Source organism: Anomaloglossus baeobatrachus, chromosome 5 (assembly GCF_048569485.1).
Source record: "Anomaloglossus baeobatrachus isolate aAnoBae1 chromosome 5, aAnoBae1.hap1, whole genome shotgun sequence".
NCBI lineage: Eukaryota > Metazoa > Chordata > Amphibia > Anura > Aromobatidae > Anomaloglossus > Anomaloglossus baeobatrachus.
The window spans coordinates 38854544-38880769 of NC_134357.1; the positions used below are offsets into that span (position 1 = coordinate 38854544).

Consider the following 26226-nt stretch of genomic DNA (forward strand, 5'->3'; position numbering starts at 1 on the left):
CGAAGCGATGACAAAGCGGAGAGAGTCCATCCGGAACCGTCAGGTTCTCACATGTCTGTTGAGCAGTGTGAAGTCCAGAACGGGGCGGAATGATCCGTCCTTTCTTGGTACCACGAACAAGTTGGAGTAAAAACCGCGACTACGTTCTTGAAGGGGAACGGGTAACGCAACTCCTCCTGCCTTCAGAGTGTTCACCGCCTGAAAACGTGCATCAGCTCGCTCGGAGGGCGGAGATGTTGTGAAGAAACGAGTCGGAGGACGAGAACTGAGCTCTATCCTGTAACCGTGAGACAGAATGTCTCTCATCCAACGGTCTTGGACATGTGGAGACCGCTCCCCTGACCTGGACCGCCATGCAGAAGAGTTTCTCTGGCTCTTCTGTGGCCTGTTGGACGATGAGATGGGGACCTAGCTGAGGGTGCTAAGGTCTCTTTGGTATGGGCTGGGTAAGCACAAGTCCATTCCTTTGGAATGCTCAATCGATTCATCCAATTGTGCGCCAAACAATCGGTCGCCAGAAAATGGCAAACCGGACAAGAGCTTCTTGGAAGCAGAGACTGCCTTCCATTCTCGTAGCCACATGGCCCTGTGGACTGCCACCGGATTGGCGGATGCTACCGCTGTACGGCAAGCCGAGTCCAGGACAGCATTCATGGCGTAGGATGAAAATACCGACGCCTGGGACGTCAAAGACGCTAATTGCGGAGCAGAGTATGACCGCATTAATCTCAGACAGAGCAGCTGAGATAGCCTGGAGTGCCCCCACTGCCGCAAATGCTGGGGCAACGGACGCGCCTATGGCTTCATAGATGGATTTCATTAGGAGCTCTATCTGCCTGTCCGTGGCATTCTTGAGCGTTGAACCGTCAGCCACTGCTACTACGGATCTAGCCGCCCGTCTAGAGACTGGAGGGCCACCTTGTAACACTAAGCCCAACCCTTAACCACGTCAGAGGGGAAGGGATAACGTGTGTTATTAATGCGTTTAGTAAAACGCTTGTCCTGGAAGCCCTGTGCTTCTGGACAGCATCTCTGAAGCATTGAGAGCCACGTCCGGACAGAGTCCTGGGCTGCGACCTCTGCCTCATCCTCTAGAGAGTCCTCAAGCTGAGAGTCTTGATGAAGTCGGGGAAGATTCTAAGTAAGCCCGCTTAGCCGGTCTGGGACTGCAGTCCGTGCCGGAGTCCCCCACGTAATAACTAGAGGTCCCCCCAGGAGCCCGCTGCGTCGCGGACCGAGCGGGGCCTGTGAGCTATCCCGCAGTGCCCGGGGCCTGTGTAAGGGGCCGGTCTGGGCTGCAAGCTTCTAGTATCTTAGCAGACCATATGTCCATAGACTGAGCCCTGGATTGTGAAAGTGACTCAGAGAGTTTTTTAGCAAAAGCTGCAAACTCTGTCCCTGCCGTCTGGACAGGGGACGCCGGCGGTTCTACCCGGGCCGAGTCCAACCAGTGCCCCAGGCTCCGGCTGAGCGAGTGCCACATGGCCCGAGCAATGCTCACAGTGATCACTGAGTATGTACCGCCGAACTGTGAAAATGCATACAATATTATATATATATATATATATATACAGTTCAGCACTCTAGGTGGCCCAGCCCGATGGGAAGAAGACACCTGGCTTACCGACCGCTCAAGCAGTGTGTGCTGCTTAAAAACATGGCTGTCGGCGTTTACAGGGGAAGAGGGGGCCGTGGGCGTAACCCCAAAAGTGCGGGAATCTGGAGTCCCGGAGTGAAAGTGAGGGGGGCGGAGGACAGCCAAGTGTGCTCCAGCCCTCACTGTCGGCGTCAGACCGACCGTCCCGCCCCTCCCCCTGACTGGCAGGTTTGGGGGCGGGAGTTTAAGGCACTAGGCCGCAAAAGCCGGGGGCTAAAGTTAAAAACCTCGGCCGGCCAGCAGGCGCGGTCGGCGCGGTAGTCCCGTACTACCCCCGCAGTCGCCGCCAAGTCTGAGGCCAAGGTGCTCCATGCACCGTCCCCGAGGGGACACTGCGGGGATCTGTGCCGTAGAGTGATTAGTGAGGGGGGCGGAGGACAGCCCAGTCTGCTCCAGCCCTCACTGTCGGCGTCAGCCCGACCGTCCCGCCCTTCCTCCTGACTGGCAGGTCCGGGGGCGGGAGTTTAAGGCACTAGGCCGCAAAAGCCGGGGGCTAAAGTTGAAAACCGCGGCCGGCCAGCAGGCACAGTCGGCGCGGTAGTCCCGTACGAACCCCGCAATCGCTGCCAAGTCTAAGTCCAAGGTGCTCCATGCACCGTCCCTAAGGGGACACTGAGTACCTGTGCGGGGATCTGTGCCATAGAGTGATTAGTGAGGGGGGCGGAGGACAGCCAAGTGTGCTCCAGCCCTCACTGTCGGCGTCCGACCGACCGTCCCGCCCTACCCCCTGACTGGCGGGGCCGGGGGCGGGAGTTTAAGGCACTAGGCCGCAAAAGCCGGGGACTAAAGTTAAAACCGCGGCCGGCAAGCAGGCGCGGTCGGCGCGGTAGTCCCGGCGTCACACCAATCACTGCAGTCGCTGCAGCGTCTGAGGTCCAGGTGCTCTATGCACCGTCCCCAAGGGGACACAGAGTGCCTGTAGATGCAGGGCCCTGTCCCTGATGATACTCAGTCTCCTGTCCGTCAGATTCCCTCAGGGGCTGCGGAGGGAGCCCGGTCCCAGTGCCTGGATGACCGGATAGGATCCCACTTCTCCCAGAGCCCCTAAGGGATGGGGAAGGAAAGAAGGGAATTTTGTTACTTACCGTAAATTCCTTTTCTTCTAGCTCTTATTGGGAGACCCAGACGATTGGGTGTATAGCACTGCCTCCGGAGGCCACACAAAGCATTACACTAAAAAGTGTAAGGCCCCTCCCCTTCTGGCTATACACCCCCAGTGGGATCACTGGCTCACCAGTTTTAGTGCAAAAGCAAGAAGGAGGAAAGCCAATAACTGGTTTAAACAAATTCTCTCCGAGTAACATCGGAGAACTGAAAACCGTTCAACATGAACAACATGTGTACCCGCAAACAAACCAACAATCCCGAAGGACAACAGGGCGGGTGCTGGGTCTCCCAATAAGAGCTAGAAGAAAAGGAATTTACGGTAAGTAACAAAATTCCCTTCTTCTTCGGCGCTCTATTGGGAGACCCAGACGATTGGGACGTCCAAAAGCTGTCCCTGGGTGGGTAAAGAAATACCTCATGTTAGAGCTGCAAGACAGCCCTCCCCTACGGGGAGGCAACTGCCGCCTGCAGGACTCTTCTACCTAGGCTGGCGTCCGCCGAAGCATAGGTATGCACCTGATAATGTTTGGTGAAAGTGTGCAGACTCGACCAGGTAGCTGCCTGGCACACCTGTTGAGCCGTAGCCTGGTGTCGTAATGCCCAGGATGCACCCACGGCTCTGGTAGAATGGGCCTTCAGCCCTGATGGAACCGGAAGCCCAGCAGAACGGTAGGCTTCAAGAATTGGTTCTTTGATCCATCGAGCCAGGGTGGCTTTAGAAGCCTGCGACCCTTTGCGCTTACCAGCGACAAGGACAAAGAGTGCATCCGAACGGCGCAAGGGCGCCGTGCGGGAAATGTAGATTCTGAGTGCTCTCACCAGATCTAACAAATGTAAATCCTTCTCATACCGATGAACTGCATGAGGACAAAACGAAGGCAAAGAGATATCCTGATTAAGATGAAAAGAGGATACCACCTTCGGGAGAAACTCCTGAATAGGACGCAGCACAACCTTGTCCTGGTGGAAGACCAGGAAGGGAGCCTTGGATGATAGTGCTGCCAGCTCAGACACTCTCCGAAGAGATGTGATCGCTACCAGAAAAGCCACTTTCTGTGATAGTCTAGAAAGTGAAACCTCCTTCAGAGGCTCGAAGGGCGGCTTCTGGAGGGCAACTAGTACCCTGTTCAGATCCCATGGATCTAACGGCCGCTTGTACGGGGGTACGATATGGCAAACCCCCTGTAGGAACGTGCGCACCTTAGGAAGGCGTGCCAAACGCCTCTGAAAAAAGACGGATAGCGCCGAGACCTGACCTTTAAGGGAGCCGAGCGACAAACCTTTTTCTAACCCAGATTGCAGGAAAGAAAGAAAGGTAGGTAATGCAAATGGCCAGGGAGACACTCCCTGAGCAGAGCACCAGGATAAAAATATCCTCCACGTTCTGTGGTAGATCTTAGCAGACGTGGGCTTCCTAGCCTGTCTCATGGTGGCAACGACCCCTTGGGACAATCCTGAAGACGTCAGGATCCAGGACTCAATGGCCACACAGTCAGGTTCAGGGCCGCAGAATTCCGATGGAAAAACGGCCCTTGGGACAGTAAGTCTGGTCGGTCTGGGAGTGCCCACGGTTGGCCGACCGTGAGCTGCCACAGATCCGGATACCACGCCCTCCTCGGCCAGTCTGGGGCGACGAGTATGACGCGGCTGCAGTCGGATCTGATCTTGCGTAGCACTCTGGGCAGGAGTGCCAGAGGTGGAAACACATAAGGGAGCCGGAACTGCGACCAATCTTGCACTAGGGCGTCTGCCGCCAGCGCTCTTTGATCGCGAGACCGTGCCATGAAGGTTGGGACCTTGTTGTTGTGCCGTGACGCCATTAGGTCGACGTCCGGCACCCCCCAGCGGCGACAGATTTCCTGAAACACGTCTGGGTGAAGGGACCATTCCCCTGCGTCCATGCCCTGGCGACTGAGGAAGTCTGCTTCCCAGTTTTCTACGCCGGGGATGTGAACCGCGGATATGGTGGAGGCTGTGGCTTCCACCCACATCAGAATCCTCCGGACTTCCTGGAAGGCTTGCCGACTGCGTGTCCCCCCTTGGTGGTTGATGTATGCCACCGCTGTGGAGTTGTCCGACTGAATTCGGATCTGCCTTCCTTCCAGCCACTGCTGGAAGGCTAGTAGGGCCAGATACACTGCTCTGATTTCCAGAACATTGATCTGAAGGGTGGACTCCTGCTGAGACCACGTACCCTGAGCCCTGTGGTGGAGAAAGACTGCTCCCCACCCTGACAGACTCGCATCTGTCGTGACCACCGCCCAAGACGGTGGTAGGAAGGATCTTCCCTGTGATAATGAGGTGGGAAGAAGCCACCACTGCAGAGAGTCTTTGGCCGTCTGGGAAAGGGAGACCTTCCTGTCCAGGGGTGTTGACTTCCCGTCCCATTGGCGGAGAATGTCCCATTGAAGTGGACGCAGATGAAACTGCGCAAACGGAACCGCCTCTATTGCCGCCACCATCTTCCCGAGGAAGTGCATGAGGCGTCTTAAGGAGTGCGGCTGACTTTGAAGGAGAGCCTGCACCCCAGTCTGTAGAGACCGCTGCTTGTCCAGCGGAAGTTTCACTATCGCTGAGAGAGTATGAAACTCCATGCCAAGATACGTTAGTGATTGGGTCGGTGACAGATTTGACTTTGGGAAGTTGATGATCCACCCGAACGCCTGGAGAGTCTCCAGTGCAACATTCAGGCTGAGTCGGCATGCCTCTTGAGAGGGTGCCTTGACCAGTAGATCGTCCAAGTAAGGGATCACAGAGTGTCCGTGAGAGTGCAAGACTGCTACCACTGCCGCCATGATCTTGGTGAACACCCAAGGGGCTGTCGCCAGACCAAATGGCAGAGCTACGAACTGAAGATGGTCGTCTCCTATCACGAAGCGTAGAAAGCATTGGTGCTCTGTAGCAATCGGCACGTGGAGATAAGCATCCTTGATGTCTATTGATGCTAGGAAATCTCCTTGAGACATAGAGGCAATGACTGAGCGGAGGGATTCCATCCGGAACCGCCTGGCGTTCACATGCTTGTTGAGCAGTTTTAGGTCCAGAACAGGACGGAAGGAGCCGTCCTTTTTTGGAACCACAAAGAGATTGGAGTAAAATCCTCGCCCCCGTTCGAGAGGGGGGACAGGGATCACGACTCCTTCTGCTCTTAGAGAGTCCACCGCCTGCAGCAGGGCATCTGCTCGGTTGGGGTGTGGGGAGGTTCTGAAGAACCGAAGTGGAGGCCGAGAACTGAACTCGATTCTGTACCCGCGAGACAGAATGTCTGTTACCCACCGGTCTTTGACCTGTGACAGCCAAATGTCGCAAAAGCGGGAGAGCCTGCCACCGACCGAGGATGCGGAGGGAGGAGGCCGAAAGTCATGAGGCAGTCGCTTTGGAAGCGGTTCCTCCATTTGCTTTCCTGGGGCGTGAGTGAGCCCGCCAGGAATCTGAGTTCCCTTGTTCTTTCTGAGTCCTTTTGGACGAGGAGAATTGGGCCTTGCCCGAGCCTCGAAAGGACCGAAACCTCGACTGCCACTTTTTCTGTTGAGGTTTACTTGCTCTGGGCTGTGGTAAGGAAGAGTCCTTACCCTTGGACTGTTTTATGATTTCAGCCAATGGCTCACCAAACAGTCTGTCTCTAGATAATGGCAAGCTGGTTAAGCATTTTTTGGAACCAGCATCTGCTTTCCAGTCCTTTAACCACAAGGCTCTGCGCAGAACCACAGAATTGGCGGACGCCATAGCGGTACGGCTCGTAGATTCTAGGACAGCATTGATAGCATAGGTCGCAAACGCAGACATTTGCGAAGTTAGGGACGCTACTTGCGGCACTGCTGGATGTATGAAAGCATCCACCTGTGCTAAACCCGCTGAAATAGCTTGGAGTGCCCACACGGCCGCGAATGCTGGAGCAAACGACGCGCCGATAGATTCATAGACAGATTTCAACCAAAGGTCCATCTGTCTGTCGTTGGCATCTTTAAGTGAAGCGCCATCCTCTACTGCGACTATGGATCTAGCCGCAAGCTTGGAAATTGGGGGATCCACCTTTGGACACTGGGTCCAGCGTTTGGCCACCTCAGAGGGAAAAGGATAACGGGTATCCTTAGAACGTTTAGAGAAACGCTTGTCTGGATGAGCGTCGTGTTTCTGGATCGATTCTCTGAAATCAGAGTGGTCCAAAAAAGCACTTAATTTACGCTTGGGATATAGGAAATGGAACTTCTCCTGCTGTGCAGCTGCCTCCTCTGCAGAAGGGGCTGGGGGAGAAATATCCAACAGCCTATTAATTGCCGATATAAGGTCATTAACCATGGCGTCACCATCAGGGGCATCCAGATTGAGAGGGGCCTCAGGATTAGAATCCTGGTCACCGTCCTCAGTCTCATCACAGAGAGACTCTTGTCGCTGAGACCCTGAACAGTGTGAAGACGTGGAGGGTCTTTCCCAGCGAGCTCGCTTAGGCTGCCTGGGACTGTCATCTGAGTCAGAGACTTCAGCCTGTGATGCTTGAGACCCCCCTGAAGTACGGATTAGTTCCAACTGAGGGGGACCGGAGAGCATAGACACAGCAGTGTCCATGGTCTGAGTAACTGGCCTGGACTGCAAGGTCTCCAGGATTTTTGCCATAGTCACAGACATTTTATCAGCAAAAACTGCAAAGTCTGTCCCCGTCACCGGGGCAGGGTTCACAGGCGTCTCAGCCTGGGCTACCACCACATTAGGCTCTGGCTGACGGAGTGCCACTGGGACTGAACATTGCATACAATGTGAGTCTTTGGAGCCTGCCGGTAGATCAGCCCCACATGCAGTACAAACAGTGTACACAGCCTGTGCCTTGGCACCCTTGCGTTTTGCGGATGACATGTTGCTGCCTCCTCAGAGCAGTACAGGGTGTCCAGCCAAGAAGCGACCTTACAGTGCAAATATATATATATATGGTACCAAGAAAAAGTACACTAATATATCACTGAGGCACAAGTGGGGCCAGCACTAAGTGCAGCTTACCGCCCGCTTAGGAGCGGGTGTGTGGTCGCCGAAATCCCTTTAGTCTGGGTCTCCCAGAGCCTGCTGCCTTTCCCCAGCCAGACCGCATGTGTAATGGCTGCCGGCGTCCTTGTGGAGAGGAGGGGCGGGCCCTGGGCGTATACAGACGAAAAGCGGGAAGCCTGCTTCCCACTGTGCCTAGTGAGAGGGCTGGAGCATGTAAATAAAGCTCCAGCCCTCGGCGCTGCCTATTGAGCAGCGTCTCTCCCCTACCCTGATTGACAGGGTGGGGGCGGGAACGAAGCGGCGCTAGGCCGCAGAAGCCGGGGGCTAAAGTTAGAAGCGCCGCCGCCGTAAAAGCGCGGTCGGCGCAAAGTCCCCGGCGCACCACAAGTCGCAGCTGCGCCGCCGCTCCAGTAGCGGTCGGCGCAGTAGTTCCCAACATGTAACGTCACTCAGCAAAGCTGCAGTGACCTAACCCCAGCGCACAGCGCTACTGTCCCCGGCGCACTATAACGCTCAGCAAGCCCTGAGAGTGTCCGTGCCTGCCGGGGACACAGAGTACCTGAATGTTGCAGGGCCTTGTCCCTGAACGGCACTCCCGCTCCAAATCCAGCAGGTTCTCTGGGTCTGTGGATGGAGCCCGGCCCCAGGGCTTGGGGGCCGGCAAGATCCCACTTCCACAGAGCCCTCCAGGGGATGTGGAAGGAAAACAGCATGTGGGCTCCAGCCTCTGTACCAGCAATAGGTACCTCAACCTTACAAGCACCACCGCGGGTGAGAAGGGAGCATGCTGGGGGCCCCATATGGGCCCTCTTTTCTTCCATCCGATATAGCCAGCAGCTACTGCTGACTACAAACAGTGGAGCTATGCGTGGATGTCTGACCTCCTTCGCACAAAGCAGAAAACTGGTGAGCCAGTGATCCCACTGGGGGTGTATAGCCAGAAGGGGAGGGGCCTTACACTTTTTAGTGTAATGCTTTGTGTGGCCTCCGGAGGCAGTGCTATACACCCAATCGTCTGGGTCTCCCAATAGAGCGCCGAAGAAACGGCATGTGGCTCCTGCCTGTGTACCCGCAATGGGTACCTCAACCTTAACAACACCGCCGACTCAGTGGGGTGAGAAGGGAGCATGCCGGGGGCCCTGTGAGGGGCCCTCTTTTCTTCCATCTGATAAAATCAGCAGCTGCTGCTGACTAAAATGGGAGCATGAGTGCATGTGTGCCTCCTTCAACACAAAGCATAAAACTGATGAGCCCGTGATGCACGGGAGGGTGTATAGCAGAGGGGAGGGGTTACACTTTTTAAAGTGTAATACTTTGTGTGGCCTCCGGAGGCAGAAGCTATACACCCCAATTGTCTGGGTCTCCCAATGGAGCGACAAAGAAATACACATTTTTTCAAACCCATAGCATTTGCTGGGGAATGATTGCAGCAATTATAGACACATTGGAGAGGTAGATATTCAGGGAAGAGTGACACGAGGGGAGCGATGTATGTCATCATCTGAAACAGCAAGCTATTTGGTGGTAATGTGATTATTTAAAAAAAAAAAACAACAATTTCTCTTTCTTTTTGCAGGTGGAAAAACAAGGAAAAAATCCCGAGATACAGATAAAAGTCCAGAAGAAATTTCAGTTTTGCACCTAATCACATGAAGGCGAATCCGTGGTAAAAGACAGACATGATTGTGGGATTATCGGCAGGAGTTCCTCCTCTCTCCCTCGTTCGCCATGCCTATGCACTTTTATTTTTCTGAACACGTTTTTCTACACGTAACATCTAACTGCACAGAAAAAAAAAAGGATGAAATGGAAAGTTAGTGCAAATGTCACACAGAATAGCACTGTGGGAAATGGGGAATTCACTACCTAGAAACATCACAATGTCTAGTGTCCGCTTGTTTCTGGGGGGGAGGTTTCTACATTGGTCCAAAGGGAAGGGTATTAAAGGATATTCACAAACATAAGCCCAATACACAAGAGATGTGTATATATACAGAATATAAAGCCAAGTGGCTAAAGATATATGTAAGGAGCTAAGTATGGAATATATAGGACTAAGGGAATTAAGCCCATAAAATATATGTTAAGATTAGAACCTTTATTGATTAAAACACAGGGAGATAGATACAACAGTAGCAAAGGGTGGCCTATTCGGCAGGAGAGGACATCAAGTATTCATGTGCAAAATCAGAAAAGTGCGGTAGAACTGAAGTATATTGGCAAAGGAATTATTAGCAAATGGTAATTATATCAAGCACAAACCTATGGAGAGTCCTCTCCCCCTGGAATGGAACCAGCCCCAACGCGCATTTCGCCCATGAGCCTTCTTCCGTGAGTGCACCGCAGCTCCATGCTACCCTGGATAAAAGTTCACCGTTGCGCCAATAGGTGTGGGTTCCAGCAATCAGACACCCCACCAATCAATAACTTTTTTCGACAGACAACCCCTGCAAATGCTTGAATTTTTGCAATAGCGTTTAATTAAAAATGTTGGACCACTTGGCTTCTACAGCCTCTATATATGACTGTACACAGCAGACTGCTGAATTAGTTAACAGTGAATCCGCCTGTGAGCTCGTTCTGACTGCAGATTCTGTAATCCGCTGCTTTCTTGGACCTTCTTATAAACTGATTTATGTCCAAACCAAAGTTCAAGATTCCACTCATCACAAATCCGCTTATAAGATGGTTCCGTAGAAAAGAGATACCATATATACTGGCGTATAAGACGACTTTTTACCCCCTTAAAATAATGGCTACAGTGGGGGGTCGTCTTATACGCCGGATATACGGGGGGGGGGGGGGGGGGGGGGTGTGTGTGTATATATATATATATATGTACACTGCAGCGTCCAGGGGAGGTGGGGGCAGCAGCTCTGGAGCACAGGGGAACGCAGCCTTTGATCTCCTGCACCCGCTCATATAATATGCACAGCCGCTGTCCATCTCCAATGGTGCTGAAATCGCACGCAGTGAGGGGCTGGGGCAGCGGTGCATATTATATGAGCCTGCGTCCCAGTGTGATCGCACATGTCCCCCATGTGTTAGATTTGGCCCCCAGGCTGCTGCTCATTCTAAAATAAAAAAGCTTTACTTACCCCTGCAGCGTTTCTCCCCGTGTCCCTGCTTCCACTGTGATCAGGCAGGCAGAGATCTCAGGCTGCTCTGCCGAACACATGACCGCACTGAGAACCAGGAAGTGGAAGAACAGAAGCACGGAGCCAGACAGGAGGGAGCTCAGCGCTGGAGGAGGTAAGGAAAGAGGGTTTTATTTTACTATGGGCAGCAGCCTAGGGGCCATATCTGACACAGGGGGACTTGTGCGATCTATAGGGGCCATGGGCAGCACTATGGGGGCGATATCTAACACAGGGGGACTTGTGCGATCTATAGGGGCCATGGGCAGCACTATGGGGGCGATATCTGACACAGGGGGACTTGTGCGATCTATATAGGGGCCATGGGCAGCACTATGGGGGAGATATCTGACACAGGGGGACTTATGCGATCTATAGGGACCATGGGCAGCACTATGGGGGCGATATCTGACACAGGGGGACTTGTGCGATCTATATAGGGGCCATGGGCAGCACTATGGGGGCGATATCTAAGGCTAAGTTCACACATCCTGTGTTTTGCATCAGTCACAATCCGTCGCCTTGGGGAATTACGGTAACCTGCAAAATATTTTGCAGGAATCCTGTATTTCCCCATAGACTTCTATTAGCGACGGATTGCGACTGATGACCCTGCGTTGCATCCGCTGCGTCGCGGTCCGTCGTTTTTGACTGACCGCCGAGCGGGTAGCAACGCAGAATGTAACGTTTTTCGGGCCGTCAAAATTAACGCGCCGCGCAGGAATCCGTCGCCATCCGTCAAGCTTGTAATGCATGTCTATGGTGCTGGATTCCGTCGTAATCCGTCTTACAACGGAATCCAGCGCAGGATTCCGTCATGCTCTACTGAGCATGCCCAGCATGCTTGGCACGCCCACTGGGCTGTCCCAAACACAGACGGATCATGACTGATCCGTCAAAAAACGGACGCACAGCGGATGTAACGGACGCAACTGATCCGTTTTTTCACAGGATTCCTGTGAAAGGAATCCTGTGAAAAACACATCAGTTGCATCAGTTGACATCTTGAAAATGACTGATCCGTTGCTGACGGACCTGACGGATTGAAAACACAGGATGTGTGAACTTAGCCTAACACAGGGGGACTTGTGCGATCTATATAGGGGCCATGGGCAGCACTATGGGGGCGATATCTAACACAGGGGGACTTGTGCGATCTATATAGGGGCCATGGGCAGCACTATGGGGGCGATATCTAACACAGGGGGACTTGTGCGATCTATATAGGGGCCATGGGCAGCACTATGGGGGAGATATCTAACACAGGGGGACTTGTGCGATCTATATAGGGGCCATGGGCAGCACTATGGGGGCGATATCTGACACAGGGGGACTTGTGCGATCTATAGGGACCATGGGCAGCACTATGGGGGCGATATCTAACACAGGGGGACTTGTGCGATCTATATAGGGGCCATGGGCAGCACTATGGGGGCGATATCTAACACAGGGGGACTTGTGCGATCTATATAGGGGCCATGGGCAGCACTATGGGGGCGATATCTAACACAGGGGGACTTGTGCGATCTATATAGGGGCCATGGGCAGCACTATGGGGGAGATATCTAACACAGGGGGACTTGTGCGATCTATATAGGGGCCATGGGCAGCACTATGGGGGCGATATCTGACACAGGGGGCTTGTGCGATCTATATAGGGACCATGGGCAGCACTATGGGGGCGATATCTAACACAGGGGGACTTGTGCCTATTATGGGCCCCGGTGAGCTGCTTCTAACCCCCCAGATGTATGCCCTGCCAATCCCCCCCCCCCCCGCCGATGCCGCGGGTGCTGTACCCGCCGAGCCGCGGGTGCAGGCCCCACAGAGCAGCAGAGTTGTGTGTGTTTGTCTGCATGTAGCAGAGTTGTGTGTGTTTGTCTGCATGTAGCAGAGTTGTATGTGTTTGTCTGTATGTAGCAGAGTTGTATGTTTGTCTGTATGTAGCAGAGTTGTATGTGTTTGTATGTAGCAGAGTTGTATGTGTTTGTATGTATGTAGCAGAGTTGTATGTGTTTGTATGTAGCAGAGTTGTATGTGTTTGTCTGTATGTAGCAGAGTTGTATGTGTTTGTCTGTATGTAGCAGAGTTGTATGTTTGTCTGTATGTAGCAGAGTTGTATGTGTTTGTATGTAGCAGAGTTGTATGTGTTTGTCTGTATGTAGCAGAGTTGTGTGTGTGTGTTTGTCTGTATGTAGCAGAGTTGTGTGTGTTTGTCTGTTTGTAGCAGAGTTGTGTGTGTCTGTTTGTAGCAGAGTGTAGTACCATTGTTTCAGTCCAGTTGTGGCTTTATACAGCAGGGAGGAGCATTCCTTGCTGTACTAAGTGAACATTGGAGCGATTGATCTGTCAATGGCCCTTTAAAAACATATTGTACGGCTCTCGCGGAATTAAAATTAACATGTTGCAATCAAAGCAGACTTTTTTTCATTTGGGAGCGGGGTAGTCTTATACAGTGAGTATATCCCAAATTCTATATTTTTAGGGCAGAAGTTGGGGGTCGTCTTATACGCCCAGTCGTCTTATACGCCGGCATATACGGTAAGTGTTACAGACCCGGGTATCAGAATGAGCTCACTAATCGATTCCCTGCTAACTCATTCTGCAGTCTGCAGTGTACTGTAGAAATGGTGCAACATTTTTAAAGAATGGGGAAACCATTATTTTTATCCCAAAAATGCAAGCAAAAAAAAAAAGATACTGTCCCAAAGATGTTCACTAAAGGGGTTTTCACATGAACAAAGTTCATTTTAATCCATAGGTTTTGGAATGAATAAAGTACTACGATTGGATGTGTTTAATAAAAAAAAAAATGATGTGCTGAGATCATCTTTTATATGTGTCCCTGCTATGTACTGTGTAATGGCCGTGTCTAACTGTACAGGGACATGATCTGATCATACCACAGCTCCTGGACCAGGGAGAAAAGGGAAAAAAAAAGTAAACAAATCCTAAATTTTTTTTTTGAGATAAAACATTTAAAAGAAAAACCAGACATGGAAATGCTCTACCTCACAGAAAGAATCAGATACGATCCCTTGCTATGCTGTATACTCTCTTCCTTCCTCCCCTGCACAGGAGCTGTGGTATGATCAGACCTTGTGCCTGTACGGTCAGACACGACCATTACACAGTGCACAGCAGGGACACATATATAAGATTATCTAAGCACAGGAATATTTTATTTAATCCCATTCAATTGTGGAAATTATTACTATTCCAAGAGCTATTGATTAAAATCAACTTTAAATTTGTTTTTTATTTTTTTGTGGGAAAACCGCTTTAAATTAATTTACAAAGAATTTATATCTATGTAAATAAAAAAAATGCCCAGATATTTACTTTAAGAAAGTTCACAAATTTTATGACCCATTTTAAGATAAATTATAAGGATAGAATTGTTTTATATATTTTCTTGAAAATAATTTGTTCTAATGCGAAAAGCAACGGGTAAGAAAAAAAAAACAGATGTTGGATATATGGACCATGTGAATACTAATAGAGATGGTTGATAATATTTTTATAATTTGACAGGGATGACACCACTGATTCAGCTATAATATATCACTGGTATATAGAAATGACTCTGACGTTACATTCCTTCTGCGCGGTACATATATGTGCGCTGTTAGGGCTCAGATGTTCTGTAATGATGACACAATGCAAACGTTTCAGTGCAACTTATTTTTACACCTCCCACATTTCACATCCCATAAAGAAATTCTCATTGATTCATAAAGGGGATTAATCACTCCATCTGCATTTTCCATGGTTAGTAGATTTGGGGTGACGTAGCAGGCTGTTGTTTATCTTCTAGCATTTGTGCACTTAAAGTGAATGTTCACCATTAAGGATTAAAATCATGTGCTTTTTTTTTTTTTTTTTATTTATGTCTAAAAGATCTCTGCAGTTGAAGTAGGAAAATTCTTGTCTTGGCTGTAGGTATACAGAATTGTATTCTTTAAAGCGTACCTGTCCTTTCAAATGAAATCTGTAGAAAGCAGTCTTTGTGCCTTCATCCGGCAAAAGTGCTTGGTGCACGAACCAGTCTAATATATTGAGGAATTGCCCTAAATAATATGCTCTGTAACTTGCCATCCACTTTTTCAGTGGGCGTCTTCACTTCATCAGCATTCTTCCAGATCAATAGGTGCAGGAACATGCGTTCCATCAGTTCCCAGATATATTGCTTATGCCTTTTCTCCAATGGCATACTCACTTTGAACTGAATGACCTCTGTTATGACTGTATACAGCAGAGATGAGGAACCTTTTTTTTCTTCTGCCAAGGGCGATTTGGTTATTTATAACACCATTCGCTGGCCATACAAAATTTATCAACTTAAAAGTGATCCCGTTCTATTTGGTCAAATCTCCTTCCCTAATGTGATGGCTCTAGCTGCTTCTCTTTGGTGCGGCGGTGATGGTAGCTGCTACTGATGGTGTGGCTACTTACAACTGCTTTATCAGATTTGTTTGTGTTAGTCTGGAGCCAAGTTGACTCTTTGCAATGACAAGTTTTGTAAAGACGTTATAGCAGTAAGTTCTACTAACAGATGCATATTTCACTGTATGTCTCCTCAAAGTGGGAAATTCATCATTGCTCACATAACATCTATAGAACTCAAGCAATGTGAGGTCTGCAGTATATATCTCATAGGAAAGACCAGAGAGTGCAGTATATACATCACATATGAGACTCTGCTGAACATGCATCACATAGGAGACAGCAAGACTATTATATATACATTAGATAGGGAGACTGCTATATATACATTACATAGGAAGACATTGAATCTGCTGTATATACATCACATAGGAGACACCGATTGCTGTATACATCAAATGGATAGACAGACTGTTTATACATCACAAAAGATGTACTGAGACTGCTATATGTAAATCACATAGGAGACTGAAATTCCCATATACATCACATCAGAGATATCGAAACTGCTCTTTACATCACAAAAGAGACACAGAGACTGCTGTAAATGGATCACATAGGATACACTGAGACTGCTGTATATACATCACATAGGCAACTGCTGTATGTATATATATATATATATATATATATATATATATATAAAATCACATAGGAAACATCAAGACTGCTGTATACTGATTACATTGCTGTATAAATCACAGAGTAGACACCAAGACTCCTCTATTGATTTACATAGGAGACACTGAGATTTATGTATCCATCACATAGGCGATATCAAGACTGATTTATACATCATATAAAAAACAATGAGATTGCTCTATACATTATATGGATACAGTCAGGCTGCTGTAAAATGTACTGAGATTGTTTTATATAAAACACAGTGTTGTATACCTCACATAGGAGACACAGAGACTGCTGTATATACATTACATAGGATACATTGAAACTGCTGTATATACATCACTTAAGCAAATCTACTTTATATACATCACATAGGAAACATCGATACTGCTGTATATACATAACATAGAAAAAGAACAAGACTACTGTATATACATTACATAGAGAGACTGAGACTGCTGTATATGCATCACATGGGAATCATATAGGAGACACTGAGATTACTGTATCATTCACATGGATACAGTCAGACTGGTGTACATGTACTGAGACTGCTGTATATGCATCACATGGGATATACTGAGATTGCAGTTTACATCACATAGGAAACACAAAGACTGCTGTATATATCACTAGACTGCTGTATATACATCACATAAGGTGTACTGAGACTGCATTAAATAAATATGTAGCACTGAGATTACTTCTGGTTGAGAATCAAAGTCCCATCCCCACCTTTTAAAATCTGTCTGTGTCTGCTGCTAAACGTGGATTATACTTCATAATATACAGGGGACGGCAAGTTACACAGGAGGGACACACCTAATGTCAGGGGTATGACCACATCATTTTATTAACGAGCACATGATTTAAATCTACACAACATGGTGTTAAAGGGGTATTCCCAAAATTAAATTAATCCCCCATCTACAAGATATGGGATATTGATCGCTAAGAGTCTAACTATTGGGACTTTTGGAAAAACTTCTTTAAATGGTGAACATTCACTTTCGGCTTTTTCCATTTTACTGAAAGCTTTCACAGAACCACATGCATGTAAATGAAGGCGACGATCCTATCTGATGGCACAAAATTCTAGCAGAGTGAATCCTTTATTTTCACCTTTCTAGGTCAGACGCTCTTAATTTATGATGGGAAATAGAAACATATATTTTGAAATAGGAAAGAGACAACCGAAGCAGGAAAGCCACTGTATTATTTATACTTCACATGATACTTTTATAGTGCGCACTCCTCCACGGCTTTGTAGTGATGCATGCACGTTAAGATACATAAAGGGAAATGTAGCAAAAGTTTATTTTTATCTATGATTATAAAGACCAATACAGATATAAAATGTTATAAATAATCATGTTGAGATGCAGCAACATGAGATAATGACCTCAAGACAAGCAGCCATATTATGTCGTGTTTGTGTCAGTCGTAGTACTAGGAATACATGTGGGGTATTTGCGCTTCACCAGTAAAGCTGGGAACTCATGCATTAGCCGCCTTATCAGTTTGTGCCAAATAGAGTTGGTGCAAATTGATTTGTCGGATCGGGCCCATTGGCTGCGACAGTCGTTAAAACCGGCACTCCTCTTTTTATTAGTCGGCCTGGCGAGACGTCTTTGTTACAGCATGATATACGTATGATATAAGACCAGTCCATCTAATATAAAAAAGCACGAACTGGGGATGCCATCGGGTAAGATGTAGTTCTCAGGGCTCCTGCAAATTGATTCACTCCAACTAATGCCAATGTGGGTTTTTTGGGAGTCCTGGACAGCTTTGCCAAAATGAACAGAGAATGGAGGGAGCTGAGAGTAAAGGCCGCTTTACACGCAACGACATCTCTAAAGCGATGTCGTTGGGGTCACGGAATTCGTGATGTACATCCGTTCTCGTTAGCGACATCGTTGCGTGTGACACATACAAGCGACCGCTAACGATCAAAAATACCTTATCGTTGATTGTTGACACGCTGTCCAGTTCCCAAATATTGTTGCTGTTGCAGGACGCAGGTTGTTCGTCGTCCCTGCGGCAGCACACATCGCTACGTGTGACACCGCAGGAATGAGGAACCACATCGTACCTGCGGCCGCCCGCAATGAGGAAGGAAAGAGGTGGGCGGGATGTTCGTCCCGCTCATCTCCGCTCCCTCCGCTTCTATTGGGTGGCCGCTTAGTAACGTCGAACGAACCGCCCCCTTAGAAAGGAGGCGGTTCGCCGGTCACAGCAACGTCGCTAGGCAGGTAAGTAATGTGACAAGTCCGAGCGATAATGTGCGCCACAGGCAGCGATTTGCCTGTGACGCACAACCAACGGGGCCGGTACGCACGCTAGCGAGATCGCTGCGTGTAAAGCGGCCTTAAGCCTGCCCATCTAATTCATAAACACTTATGGCACTTTGGTGGCATATATTTCACCAGAAATGTACTTCAATCCTCGACTGGAGTACATCTCTGGAGGAGGCGCACAACCCTTTTAAGAAGCACTTCTTAATGAATTAGGCGCATCTTATCCCAGCACACTCCTTCATTAAAGGGGTTGTTCACTACTTGGACTCCCTTTTTCTCATTCCCATTGTTCGCCTCCATAAAAATAAATAAGCCTATACTCACCTCTGGTGCTGCTGCGCTCCCGGGGTCCACACGACAGTTATGACACACGGACCCCACAACCAATCAGCACCCGGCACCTGTCTCCCCGCTTTCGGATATTTGAGCAGGATGTGAGCGCAGCGCTGGCTTCCTGCTCAAACGTTCAAAGGCGGGGATTGGTTGCAGGGCCTGTGTGTCATAACAATGTCACGTGGGCCTCAGGAACATGACTTCATCCATCGCTGGAAGTGAGTATAGGCTTATTTATTTTTACTGGGGCAAACAAGGGGAATGAGAGAAGGGTGACCAAGTACTGGACAACCCCTTTAACATGTTTTCCCTTCCTGCTGAGTGGATGTCTTCAGTCATGATCAAGATGTCAACATCAATACTAATGTCAATCAGATGTGTGCTCATTTCTGCTTCTTCTCCCCTCTTACAGCATGCATGGAGAAAATCTGCGGCTGCATCCCCCTCCTCCCTGCCCAGTATTAACTGCACAGTGATATTACTATAGATTATTTTTTTTTTTATAGGGGATGAATATTGCAGATAGGAAGGTAAGGCGAGAAAGAGGTCACTTTCCCTTAATATGATATATTGTGTCCTGTTTTTGCATGTGTTACCCATTTATGCAAAAACCCTGTAAGGGGTTAGGTGTGCTTTACGCAGCCATAGTGTATTTGTAAGAACAGCGAGAATACTTATGTGGCAGTCTTGTCCTGATTTTGGAAGACCTCGTTTTTCTGTACATATGCAAGGGAAAACAAAACTTGTGGGAAACTGTTCCTTCTGCCGCGATAGTAACGTGTCCTCTGCTCTTCTCATAATCTGGGTACAAGTCTATCTCCAGCACATGGTGGCAGCCGTTGAAACCAAAAACTGATTGTTCTTGCTGCTATTATTGTATCGATGTTTTGCACATTATGTTTAGGATGTAATAGTATCCTGTAGATAAATGAGGCCCAGACTCCTCATTACAGAAACGTCTGTCTAAATAGGGCTGTAATTGCTCAATGATGAGACAGACCTGCGTAGTAGAGCGACAGCTCACGGGCCAAGGCTGTAGTATATGGAGTGTATCCTGAAGCAGCCATCTACTGCAATTGTCATTGTGCCAAAACCAAAGAAGGATAAATGCATCTTGTGAGCAGTCAGGCCATTTATCTACCACCAGGAGCATTGTCACATATACCGTATTTTCCGGCGTATAAGACGACCCCCAACTTTTCCAGTTAAAATATAGAGTTTTGGGTATATGATATATATGTGAGTGTAGGCTGACCAGAGTAATATCCTTATTGTTTAGTGATGGCCCCTGCTGTAATGTCCCCATTGTTTAGGGATGTCCCCTGCAGTAATGAGCCCATTGTTTAATGTCCCCTGCTGTAATGTCCCTTGCAGTAATTAAACAATGGGCTCCTGTCTCCTGCTGTAATGTCCCCTGCAGTAATGATGAGCTCATTGTTTAATGTCCCCTGCTGTAATGTCCCCTGCAGTAATTAAACAATGGGCTCCTGTCTCCTGCTGTAATGTCCCCTGCAGTAATGATGAGCTCATTGTTTAATGTCCCCTGCTGTAATGTCCCTTTCAGTAATTAAAAAATAGGCTCATGTCCCTTGCAGTAATGAGCCCACTGTTTAATGTCCCCTTCTGTAATGTCCCTTGCAGTAATGAGCCCATTGTTTAATGTCCCCTGCTGTAATGTCCCCTGCAGTAATGAGCCCATTGTTTAATGTCCCCTGCTGTAATGTCCCCTGCAGTAATTAAACAATGGGCTCCAGTCTCCTGCTGTAATGTCCCCTGCAGTAATGATGAGCTCATTGTTTAATGTCCCCTGCTGTAATGTCCCTTGCAGTAATTAAAAAATAGGCTCATGTCCCTTGCAGTAATGAGCCCATTGTTTAATGTCCCCTGCTGTAAAGTCCCTTGCAGTAATTAAACAATGGGCTCCTGTCCACTGCTGTAATGTTCTATGCAGTAATGAGGTCATTGTTTAATAAGCCCTTCTGCTAGTTCCCTTCTGTCCTCTATCATGCTGGTGTTTACATACAATAACAGATATTCTCACCTCTCCTCTGTGCCCGCGTTGCCTCCAGCTGTTTCTTGCAGTCCGCAGGCACACAGATCCCTCCGTGATAGTGTGATCGGAGCGGCCGCTGCAGGATGTCATAATGGCTTTACGGAGCCACAAAGCATTCAACTGCAGTAAAGCGCGTCCAATACACAGGGCCGCCGCTACTGTCAGTGCTTTACTGCAGTTGAATGCCTTGTGGTGCCATAAAGCACTGTAGTAAAGCCATAACGACATCCTGCAGCGGCCGCTCTGTACACTGGACACTATCACGGAGGGCTCTGTATGTCTGCGGACTGCAAAAAGCAGCTGGAGGCAGCGCGGGAGCGGAGGAGAGGTGAGAATATCTTTTATTGTGTGTAAAGCCGTAATGACACCCGGCGTAAAAGACGACCCCTGACTTTTGAGAGGATTTTCAGGGCTTAAAAAGTCGTCTTATATGCCGGAAAATACGGTATATCCGCCTGTGCCAGCAGAAGGAAGGGAAGGCCCTCTGGCTGGAATCACTCGTTGCTTTTGGTGCCATTTTTCAGCCAAAGGATTAAAAAGGACAGGAAATAGAAGGAAGGCCTTATACTTCTCCGATTTACTAATGTTATGTTAGGCCTCTTTTTGATGTCTATTTTATTTATGATTTCTATCCATGTTTCTTTTTTTACAGATAGAACACAAAATAGGTTAAGAAAATGGCTACTTGTTAGTTTTAATCAGGTACAGGTCAAATTCAGCCGCTAAACTCAATAGGCCCGTAAAAAAGAAACCATGCAGATGCCATCAATGTTTTGTCCAAGTGCTGCTCCTTTTTTCTCATAAGAAAACAAAAGCCACAAGGACCAAAAACAGTATAAAGTCAAATCCAGCGCTGATGAAAACCTATTTTTTTCTCATATACAAAAAAACAAAATCTGAATGAGGCCTTAGGGCGAGACAGCGAAGAATTAGATGCACCAAATTCAAGTTGGATGATGGCTCTTTAGACACCTTTGTCAGACTTTTTACCACCTGTTTTTGGCTTTTTTTTGTCATTTTGTTTGCAACAAACTCTGGCTGTATTCTGGCTTATCTTAAAGGGATTGTCCAGGCTTGGGGCTCAAGTCTTCGGTCACTCTATGCGGTCAGGATTTTCCAGCGTCAGGAGCGGGCAGTCATGTGACCTGCAAGTGTGTGATTTGCATACTTCTGGGTCTCAATCAATTCACTTTTAGTTCATAGGTCTGTGATTCTGATACGTATGATGTCTTTTTTTTTTTTAATACATACCGGAGACATGGACATACACAGACCCATTAAAATTAACGGGTCTGTGAAAACATCCGTGTTTTTTCACGTCTGTGTGGCACACATGCATGTCCGTGTGTTCTGCACAGATACATGTCCGTTTTTCTCTGGCAGCATTGATGTGATTCGTGTGACAGAGTGCGCACGTGTGCTTTTTTTCATGCTTTTACGCTGCGTCCTGCGTCCCCAGCACAATCTATGAAGATTGTGCAAATTGCATCCGCACGTTGCGTTTTAGAACGCAGCGTTTCGGTTGCTGAAATATTTTGCCAAAACGCTGAGTTCTAAAAAGCAACATGTCACTTCTTTTGTGCGTTCCGGATGCTTTTCCCACTCTGACTATGACAGAGCAAGCATCCAGAACGCCTGAATTTCACATGCACAATGCTTTCAAAACGTTTTGAAACGCACATGCAGTGACTTCAACGCTGCGGAATAGAGCGCAGAGACGTGCGCACATACCCTAACACGTGTCCTTGGAATGAAATGATTTTCTATACTCACCTGTCTCCAGCGCTGCGGTCTTTGGTGCTGCTGTCACTTGCTTCTGGGCCCGCTCATTATGCTCATGAATATTCACTGCACTGCGGACACAGAAGCAGCAGTGCCAGAGACATCAGCACCACAGATAGCAGTGCCGGGGACAGGTGAGTAGAAACTTCCTAATCTCTGATTGCACATGGAGAACACATGTGCCAAAATCACGGCACACGGATGGCCATACGCACCTTCAACACGGACTGTGAAAAACGTGCGTTTTTATCATGGATATGTGAAGGGGGCCTTTACTCAGAGAGACCGTGCACAGCTCATTGGCTCAAATCGTATATTTGCAATCACACGCCCGGCCCCGGAGAATCCTGACAGCACACAGTGTGCACACCATGAGGAAACACAAGTCTGCAGTTACAGAGCCTGGACAATTTCCCCTTTAGTAATGCTCCTTTTCTGGTTAACACACAATACATACTGTTTTTTTGAATTCTCAAAAAAACAGTAAGACTTTTTTTTAATGTAGTAGTTTTGACATCACAAGTTATTCCAAGTGGAATTATGGAATTGCATGTCTATGACTCGCGATGATAAAACTGCAGCTTAAAAAAAAAATAAATGCAGCTACAAAAACATGTTAAAAAAATTAACTAAAATGGCAACAAAAAAAAATGTCATTTTACAATTTCTGGACCAAAAGGCCATTTATCAGATTTCCTATAACCAAATATACAGCTTTAAAAATAATTTGTTAAAGGGAACCTGTCACTTAATTTATGTTGTCCAAACCTCTGGCAGCATGGATTAGACTCCAGAGCCTTGGGTGCATGATTGATTTCTGTGAATCGCTCTCCCAAAACAATAAGTCTGCAAGTCACCTGAGAGAAGCCGGCCAGGAGCGGTCCCAGACTAGTTTGGTCTTTGGCTACAATCCCCAGCCGGATCTTGTAACAATATCTTCCCTGGAGCATTTAAGAGAAAAATGTACCTGGCTGCAATCGTGGGTGAGATTGCATGAATCAGGTCACAGGTTCCCTTTAAGGCCTCATACACAGCGAGTTATGGCTGCGTTCGTACAGAGCCATAAAGACGCCATTTAGCTATGTGTCCACAGTAGAATGTTGCTGCGGATTTTTCTGCATGAAAATCCGCACCTTTTCAAAGGTGCAGATTTGCCGCAGATTTCCCCCCCCCCCCCCCCAATTCTGAAGCCAAAATCCGGATCAAAATCCGCAACAATAATTGACATGTTGCAGATTTTTCCGGATCAAAATCCGCACCAACTTCGCCGCGGAAAAATCCACAGCACGGGCACAGCATTTCCAAAATGCCATAGAAATGGCTGGGAAGTGCCGCTGCTGCAGATTTTCGGAAAATCCGCGGCTTTTCCGCGAGAAATCCGCGACAAAATCCGCGCATTTTCCGCAGCGTGGGCACATAGCCTTTCACCAGTGGGTTTTTTTTCCAGGCTGAAAGAACCTTTTCTGTTTTGTTTTTCTATTAAGTCTGCAATTCACATGTATACCCACTACGGCTTCACACACACAGCTTATTTGTTGCACGACCTGCACCAAAATTCTGCAATAGTACAATGTCACCAAATGAGGTTTTAACAAACAGCATCTGTTACAGATCGTTATATCCGGAACAATACTCTGTAAGTGCCGCGGATTTCATTCATTGCAGATTGCTGTGAAACCCACAGCTTAAATTTGCACCAAATCGGACAGTGAACATGTAACACCTGCAGATTTTGGGACCGATTCACAGCATAATTTTCAAGCTGTGTTTGCACACGACCCAACAAAACCCAATAGATGGCTGTAATCACACAGAGCACAGAAAAAAACTATTAAATGTATTCTTCTGTACTAGTACACATTCATGTTGCTGTTCCAAAAAATAAAATTGTTTTCCTAATTTGTGAAGGTAATATTTTTAAAATAAATTAAAAAAAAAAAGTTGTGGTTTTTTTTTTTTGAGTGACTGATGCTATTTGTTCGGTGATGTCATTGTCAGGCCCTGGTCATTTGCAATGCTCTTGGCTATTCCACGTTCCATTGTGTACCGCACCAATGTAGAGTTAAGCGGGCTTCACACGCTGCAACATCGCTAACGAGATGTCGATGGGGTCACGGAATTCGTGACGCACATCCGGCCGCGTTAGAGACATCGTTCCGTGTGAAACGCAGAAACAACCGTTAACTATCAAAATTACCTTATCATTGACGCGTCGTTCTAATCCCAAATATCGTTGCTGTTGCAGGACGCAGGTTATTTGTTGTTCCCAAGGCAGCACACATCGCTATGTGTGACCCCGCAGGAGACACAAGTGTTGTCCGCAGAAGATCGCAGCAGTCCACGAATGCGATCAGGGTTTTGGTTCCTGTGGTCTTTCGCTGTGTTTTCCAGCTGCGAACACTCACGTCTCCGCAAGCATAAATTGACATGCTGCAGATCAGAAAGCTACACCGCAGGTCAGTTTACGCTGCAGAGAAAAGGGGCACAATGTGCATAGGATTCCTATAAATCCCATCCACTGTGCTTGTGCTGCACAATGCAGCATTTTGGACACAGCAAAAATACACTGCGTCCAAAACGCCGCTATTCCTGATCGTGGGGATGTTCACATTGAGTATTTACAGTGCTGGCCAAAAGTATTGGCACCCCTGCAATTCTGTCAGATAATACTCAGTTTCTTCTTGAAAATGATTGCAATCACAAATTTTTTGGTGTTATTATCTTCCTTTATTTTGCTTGCAATGAAAAAACACAAAAGAGAATGAAACAAAAATCAAATCATTGATCTTTTCACACAAAACTCCAAAAATGGGCCAGACAAAAGTATTGGCACCCTCAGGCACAACCTTTAGACAAAATAACTACGAACAGCCGCTTCCGGTAACCATCAATGAGTCTCTTACAATGCTCTGCTGGAATTTTAGACCATTCTTCTTTGGCAAACTGCTCCAGGTCCCTGAGATTTGAAGGGGCCTTCTCCAAACTGCCATTGTGAGATCTCTCCACAGGTTTTCTATGGGATTTAGGTCTGGACTCATTGCTGGCCACTCTAGTAGTCTCCAGTGCTTTCTCTCAAACCATTTTCTTGTGCTTTTTGAAGTGTGTTTTGGGTCATTGTCCTGCTGGAAGACCCATGACCTCTGAGGGAGACCCAGCTTTCTCACACTGGGCCCTACATTATGCTGCAAAATTAGTTGGTAGTCTTCAGACTTCATAATGCCATGCACATAGTCAAGCAGTCCAGTGCCAGAGGCAGCAAAGCAACCCCAAAACATCAGGGAACCTCCGCCATGTTTGACTCTAGGGACCGTGTAATTTTCTTTGAATGCCTCTTTTTTTTTTCCTGTAAACTCTTATGTTGATGGCTTTTCCCAAAAAGCTCTACTTTTGTCTCATCTGACCAGAGAACATTCTTCCAAAACGTTTTAGGCTTTCTCAGGTAAGTTTTGGCAAACTCCAGCCTGGCTTTTTTATGTCTCGGGGTAAGAAGTGGGGTCTTCCTGGGTATCCTACCATACAGTCCCTTTTCATTCAAACGCCGACGGATAGTACGAGTTGACACTGTTGTACCCTCGGACTGCAGGGCAGCTTGAACTTGTTTGGATGTTAGTCGAGGTTCTTTATCCACCATCCGCACAATCTTGTGTTGAAATCTCTCATCAATTTTTCTTTTCCTTCCACATCTAGGAAGGTTAGCCACAGTGCCATGGGCTTTACACTTCTTGATGACACTGCGCAACGTAGACACAGGAACTTTCAGGTCTTTGGAGATGGACTTGTAGGCTTGAGATTGCTCATGCTTCCTCA

General features: G+C 47.7%; 1 protein-coding gene across 3 annotated transcripts in view; it reads left to right on the plus strand.

Moving 5' to 3' along the window:
• The window catches only part of CNNM1 (cyclin and CBS domain divalent metal cation transport mediator 1), a 114447-nt gene extending 103929 nt beyond the window's left edge, over positions 1-10518 (plus strand). For all 3 annotated transcript variants that reach the window (XM_075348413.1, XM_075348415.1, XM_075348414.1), the window contains one exon: positions 9318-10518. In XM_075348413.1, coding sequence (XP_075204528.1) covers positions 9318-9394 — 77 coding nt within the window. In that variant the 3' untranslated portion in view covers positions 9395-10518. The remainder of the gene's footprint in view (positions 1-9317) is intronic.
• Positions 10519-26226: the final 15708 nt, after the last annotated feature.